This window comes from Argentina silus, assembly GCF_951799395.1.
Source record: "Argentina silus genome assembly, chromosome: X".
In the NCBI taxonomy this organism is placed as follows: Eukaryota; Metazoa; Chordata; class Actinopteri; order Argentiniformes; family Argentinidae; genus Argentina; species Argentina silus.
Genome location: NC_139653.1, coordinates 19,862,454 through 19,869,953, shown reverse-complemented (window position 1 = coordinate 19,869,953; position 7,500 = coordinate 19,862,454). Strand labels below are relative to the sequence as shown.

The 7,500-nt window shown below is 41.5% G+C and overlaps 1 protein-coding gene across 1 annotated transcript in view; it reads left to right on the top strand.

The window, feature by feature from the left end:
• Positions 1-7,500, top strand: part of LOC310823510 (actin-binding LIM protein 1-like) — a gene marked incomplete at its 5' end in the record, with an annotated part of 30,996 nt that overhangs the window by 8,115 nt on the left and 15,381 nt on the right. The window contains 2 exons of the mRNA XM_083696382.1: positions 563-697; positions 7,189-7,372. Coding sequence (XP_083552508.1) covers positions 563-697; positions 7,189-7,372 — 319 coding nt within the window. The remainder of the gene's footprint in view (positions 1-562; positions 698-7,188; positions 7,373-7,500) is intronic.

Sequence of the window (7,500 nt, the reverse complement as noted above, 5' to 3'; positions counted from 1 at the left end):
ATTTCTGTACCCTCAGTAATTCTTATTATAGCATTTCAGTCATGATCAATTACGGGAGAGAAAGAGCAGGGCTCCTTTCATGTTCCTGCTGTGTGTGTGATTGTGTGTGTGTGTGTGTGTGTGTGTGTGTGTGTGTGTGTGTGTGTGTGTGTGTGTGTGTGTGTGTGTGTGTGTGTGTGTGTGTGTGTGAGAGAGAGAGAGAGAGAGATGTTTTATAGGCCAAATGCTCTTAAATATGAAATAATCTCATGGCTTCAGAATAGATGTTAAACTGTGTACAGCACTGCAGCTATGTATTCAAACACCAGTGTGGTGTGAATGTCTGTGTGCTGTTCTTATTATATTATAGGCTCTCACCAGTTGGTCCTTATCCATGGCACCATGTGGAGGAGTCACTGATAGGGCTTCTGCCTGCCTATCTCCCGCATCAATACAACCATGAGCTAATGCTGATCATTATCAATAAACCATATCTTATGTGTATCATTTCATATAGTTGTTTATGTGCGCCTGTGATACGTTACAGTTGTTTACTGTAATATGTATCTTTGTTTTATTCTAGTGGCCCATGCACAGGACACACACCACTCCACAGAGAAGCCCTTGATCCAGTGCTACAAGTGTGGGGAGCCATGTAAGGGTGAGGTGCTACGAGTACAGTCAAAGCACTTCCATCTTAAGTGCTTCACCTGTAAAGGTACTGTATTTAACCCTGCTCTCATTAGTACTCTCACAGTGCAGATCCTCTAGCCCTGAGAGGCCCTTGTTGTGTCAATGAGGACATAATGTATGCCAGATTTGTAGCTGATTGAACAATCAAAGAGGGCATATCAAATCAGGTACTCATCAGTTCACACTCAGTTAGCTCATTCTGTGTTATCTTATACATGCCTCACAATTACTGAGGCATCCAGACAGTTAAACCTGCAGGGGTTACAGTGAATCCCTCACTGTTTCAAGTTCTCCCATTTCAGATGAACCTCTGACATCGTCTCGTTGGCCTTAGCCGCCTACAGAGATGCCTGCCAGCTAGCAGACTGACTCCTGTTGGCTGAACCTCTTTTATGGTCGTCAAAGCTAATCTCTAACTGGAGGACTGTTTTAGATTTGGCTTCACTCCAAAGCCCCAGAATAACACTACCTCACATACTGAGATTAGGCCCTAATTCTGTCCTCTCCCAGTGTTGCATCGTCTTCACAGGCACTGTGTGATGGATGTGTGTTAGATTGTACAGGCACTTGCCAATAAGGACTACTGGTGAAAGAGCAAATGTCAAGTCTGATCACTAATTCCTTTACCTTTACCTTATTTGCAGTATTGATACAACGCGCTCCCTACTGTAGGCCCACAGAACTTGTTTAGAACACATTTCGCTAAGACGATTTGGTTTAATTTGGCTACGATTATTTGGTTTGGTAAGTTTGTGGTCCTATTAAAAGCCCTATGATATTTGGGTATATGGTATCTGGTGGGTTATCTCCAGTACGTATGGTTTGAATAGACTCCCACACATACACAGGACATAAACCGCAGATAGTACTGTATCAGTGAGTGTCTATGAAACAAGCGTCACGTTGCAGTTTTTCTTCCTTGCACTCTCCCTTGCATCCTCTGTATTGCCAACACATGTGACCGTCTCCTAAATACCAGACAGCTACGCCACCAACAACCTAGCAATTCAATGGCATGGGTGGAGGTATTTAAACCTGTGGAGTGGAAACCTTGCTATTCACACCTCTAAACTCACAACACTTACAGCACCCCCAGCCATTGAGCTGAGTGCAACTGCAGTTCCGGGTCAACATGCACCAATGAAACAGACATCAAGTTGCTGCAAACACTATTGCGTCCTCACACTCTGAGCTCACACGAGTCTCGAACCTGCTGCGCCACCGAAAAGCTAGCAATTTGATGGCGTGCTTGGTGGTATTTGAACCTGAGGAGTGAGTTTACCATCTCAACTAGGTTACATCTACAGAAAGACCCCTTGCATGGTATGCTCCGATCTGAGCACCTACTGTACCTCTGACCTACTGTACCTCTGACCTACTGTACCTCTGACCTTACTGACCTACTGTACCTCTGACCTACTGTACCTCTGACCTACTGTACCTCTGACCTTACTGACCTACTGTACCTCTGACCTACTGTACCTCTGACCTTACCTCTGACCTACTGTACCTCTGACCTACTGTACCTCTGACCTTACTGACCTACTGTACCTCTGACCTACTGTACCTCTGACCTACTGTACCTCTGACCTTACCTCTGACCTACTGTACCTCTGACCTACTGTACCTCTGACCTTACCTCTGACCTACTGTACCTCTGACCTTACCTCTGACCTACTGTACCTCTGACCTTACCTCTGACCTACTGTACCTCTGACCTTACTGACCTACTGTACCTCTGACCTACTGTACCTCTGACCTACTGTACCTCTGACCTTACCTCTGACCTACTGTACCTTTGACCTACTGTACCTCTGACCTACTGTACCTCTGACCTTACTGACCTACTGTACCTCTGACCTACTGTACCTCTGACCTACTGTACCTGTGACCTACTGTACCTCTGACCTTACCTCTGACCTACTGTACCTCTGACCTACTGTACCTCTGACCTTACCTCTGACCTACTGTACCTCTGACCTACTGTACCTCTGACCCGCTTTTTACTTTTGATTCTGGATGTTTGCAGAAGCCTTTTTCAGTTTTCAAAAGACACGTTAGGTATCATGCAAACACTCAGACCTGTGGGGCTTCAACCGCATCAGACATTGTTGGCTGAGGCTCAGTCAAATACTGTACCTCTGCTGATATGAGATGGCTTCCCTCAACTCGATTCGATTAAGAACTAATCCTGTCATCCCTAAACCCTAATACAATTAAAGCATATTCTCTCTCTGAGGCCCCCAGGATTGATTGTAGCACGTTGCATAAGGACGATTAGGCCTAGTTATCTCAAGCATCAAACTGTTCTCGCCCTCAGCTGTCCTTTTTTCCAATACAGTATCACGCTTTTGTTCTGGCATAATATACTGTATAGCACATGACTCATACTGTATGGCAATTGTTTGGTTATTTTTTTATTGTCTGAACTGTCAAAATACTGGCATTGTACATTAAATGAGTGCCAATAATAAAGAATCACAGTATTTCAGTCACATGTTTCTTTGAAAAACTACTTTCTGCATACTAATATACTAATATGTTAATACTGTGATATGTAAGATAATGGGCATTATAGTGTGACATTGACAGATCTGTGAGATCAGCAACTTTCAATCCTTCCAGAGGGTCTTGACCTATAATGGGATTACTTAGATCCTGCAGCAGACAGAAGTATAAAAGCAAAGGCGCTGTCAGACCGTTGTGGTTGGACAGTTTGGGTTTGGACAAACATTCCCCCCCATCACACTAACTAGAACCATTAAGGTATGGTTTTCTTCTGGGAAAAGCAAGATAGTGACTGTAGAGAGTAGTGATGCCACATACCTTACTCCATATTGTTTATGATCAGGACTCATTCAGATGTGAGACCTGTGCTGATAATAAGATATGATCCTCAACCAGAGAGCAATGGATGCATGGCAGCTCCCAAGAGAAAAAAGTATACTCAATTTTTTGTATGTACTTACTTGTAAACTTTAAGTATACATGTACTAAATACACTAAGAATGTGTTATTTTAATAGTGTACTAATAGTGTGCTAAATATATTAAATATATTTAAAATGTCACTAAATAACAATGCTGAATCATTACTTATGATGCATTGGCAGTCTGTGATGCATTGGCAGTCTGATGCATTGGCAATCTGATGCATTGGCAGTCTGATGCATTGGCAATCTGATGCATTGGCAGTCTGATGCATTGGCAGTCTGCCAGGACTTTTTGCCTGCTGCCTGAATTTGCTTTTAAAACATGTTCGGGATGTTTCTGGGTATCTACCACTTGTTGTAGGCATGTAACATGCGACTTGGGTGTGTGTGGCTCATTGGCAACCTATACTGTCTGGGAACTGCAAGCATTTCTCAGTGCTGGAAGCTCACCTAAGCAACAGAAGCAGAGAAATAAGTCGTAACATCTATTCCATGATTTTTTTCTAGTAAACATCCTGTTTGACATTACAGCTTTGTCAGTTTTTTGGGGGGAATAAGGCAATTTGTTTTAAACTTTGGATTTAGCTAATGTGAGTGTCTGCTAGCTGGCTCATTTCCCTATTCATGTTTCCGCAAACATTTCCAAACTAAACAATGGCTGCATTTTCAACCACACAAGTCCTTCACTGCCTTCAAGGTCATATAACTAAGACCTTAGCTGGATAAAAATGTGAAAATGAGTGATGGATTAATTGTTTCAGTTAGAAGTAGTTTGCCTTGAGCAAGGGGAGGGAGAAAGGAGGAGACACTTCTGAATTGTCATTGCAATTCCCATTACAGCCAAAAGAGGGTGGAATCCTGCATATGGTGCTATTAAAGTTGTATAGATCAACGAAAGCATTCTTTTAAGTATTAAAGTTGTACTAAATTGGGATACTTCTTTTATACTTTAAGTATACTTAGTGCACTGATTGAAGAGGTAATTTGTAGGTAATTGATATGTACTTTCGGTAAAATTTAATTGATTATAATATGTTAAGTGCGTTAAGTATAGAAATGTGTTTTAGAACATGTTACTATCATATTCAAAATACACTTAAAGAAGCATTAATAGCAATTTATTGTAGTATGTGGTATGTTTTCTTTTTTATTTCATCTTTATTTTGGCAGTAATAATATAAGTGTGTTTCTAATATGTCATATTTCAAATACTGAATCAATAATGAATCATATTTCAAATACACTTTAAGTAGCATTAAGAGCTATTTTTAAGGTAGCATTTAGTACAATAGAAGTGTGCTAATGTGTCACTAGCATATTTCTGTATAATACTAAAAGTACATTTCAATTAGATTAGAAATGCATTGGTATTTATGTTCCTTGTTGTTTTAATATTCAACTTTTATTGCATGAATGGATGAAGTCCCATTGATATTGAGGGAGACATGACATGTTACCATGCAACTCTGTAACTCTTGCAGCAGGTCAACTGCCAAACAAGGAGGACCATGAGCTTCAGACTTTGCTCTTAGACATAGGACTTCATTATTTTAAGTTATGGTTAGCAACTAAATACCCATAATTGAGGGATAGCATGCAACTAGAGCCTTTTCTCAAATGTTAGGAACAATACCATAATCTTAGTGTGCTTTTAAGAAGGAAATTAAAGTATGTATTTTAAAAGTATACAACAGTATATACATACTAAAATATTAAATAAAGTATAAAAGTAGTATACTATTTGTAAGAATACTACAACTTTAGTTGAATTAAATTAAAGTGGTCTTTCAAAAAGTATAAATAATTACACTTCATAAGGTATGAAATTAAAGTATACTTTCCGAAAGTCTACTAGTAATATACTTTACAGGAATGAAAATAAAGTGTACTTTTCATAAGCAAGATCAAGTACAGATAAATATGAATATGCTTGAAACATACTTTTCATACTTTATACTTCATACTTTTCATATTTTTTATATTTTTAATACATTTAAGTATACTTTTTTGTTCTTTTGGGAGGCCTATGTTCTGAGAGATCAATCATGCATATGATTCAGATATTCATCTGATTTCAACAGATCAGAATGTCCTCCCTTATAACACTGGGCCAAAAATAGAAATAGGATATCTTCCTTTGTTAGTCTTTCATGTCCACAGTAGTATATGGCAAGGTTATGTGTTGAATGTGAGGAAACTTGCAATCACCTCACAACAGGGCATCTCTGGCTCTGCACTCTCCTGGTTTGCATCCTACCTGGCCGGTCGCTCCTACCAGGTGACGTGGAGAGGACAGCGGGTCCCCCAGGGCTCTGTTTTTGGGCCTTTACTGTTCTCTCTCTATACCAAACCACTTATCCTGTGTAGCGAACATCACAGCGACAGCACACTCCTGTAGATTCTTCCTCTACAACATTAGAAGGATACGCCCAATCCTCACCAGAGAAGCAGCACAACTTTTGGTCCAAACACTTGTAATCTCCCGCCTTGACTACTGCAACGCACTCTTGGCCGGTCTCCCCGCCTCCACCATCAGGCCTCTGCAGCTCATCCAGAACGCTGCCGCCCGTCTGGTGTTCAATCTCCCCAAATTCTCCCATGTCCCAAGGCCCTCCTCCGCACCCTTCACTGGCTCCCAGTAGCAGCTCGCATCAGATTCAAGACTCTGGTGCTCACCTACTGGGCGGCAAAGAGAACAGCCCCTTCCTACTTGCAAGCAATGGTTAGCCCCCAAACCCCTACACGATCACTCCGCTCTTCCACCTCGGCTGCCCGCCTGGCACCGCCACCTCTACGTGTATGCAGCGGCCACGCCACTCGGTCACGGCTTTTCACTGTCCTGGCGACCCATCTCTTCAGGCTACATCTTAACAGTCCTTCCTAAGACCTCTTCACCCCCACTACCCTCCCTGTACTAACCCTACCCCAATCATTGAGACCTCTTCACCCCGACTTCCCCCCTATACAAGTTTTCTCCTGTTAATAAATAATTTAAAAAAAATTACGACTGCCAATGGCCCCTGGTGTGAGCATTGATTACTTTGTCTTATGATGACTGTTGGATAGATGATTCGCTTACTTAAATAAATGTATTTGTTTTAAGTCGCTTTGGATAAAGGCGTCTGCTAAATGCCATTAATGTAATGTAAATGTACAACAGGGAACCCAGCAAGGCCACCTCTTTTGGCAGACCCATGTGAAGTTCTGCAATTATAATGAGCAATACATGTACATTGTCAGTTCAGGGACCTTGATGTTCTGTAATCAGCTTTGCCAATTCAACATACAGTACAATACCTTTTGTGGAGGGTCCTTCAGGTTCATGTGTTCATACAATTCTATAAAAGGAGGTTAACGATATAGTACTTGTTCAGAGAAACTCAATCAATATTCCATCAATACAATTTTTCTGTTGCCTTGGCATTTTGTTTTTTGATGCACACAGTAATGCATACAGTAATACACACACACAAACACAGATTTTCTCACTCATGCATAGACAAATTATTGGCTGGGTGTCTGTATAAATAGATAGCTGGCTAGGTGAGCAGACAGACTGAGTGGGTGCTGGTTTATCCCTGCAGTGTGTGGCTGTGACCTGGCTCAAGGAGGCTTCTTCATGAAGAATGGGGACTACCTGTGTACCCTGGACTACCAGCGCATGCATGGGACACGCTGCAACGGCTGTGGGGACTTTGTGGAGGGGGAGGTGGTCACCGCCCTGGGGAAGACCTACCACCCTGCCTGCTTCGTCTGCACCATCTGCAAGTAAGAGCCCCAGACACTTCACTGCAAATGATTAATAGTTAATAACATAACTATGTGTATTTTACTCATTCTTTTTTTATTGAATACCATAACTGAATCTACCATGTTATCTGCTACATCTGCATCAC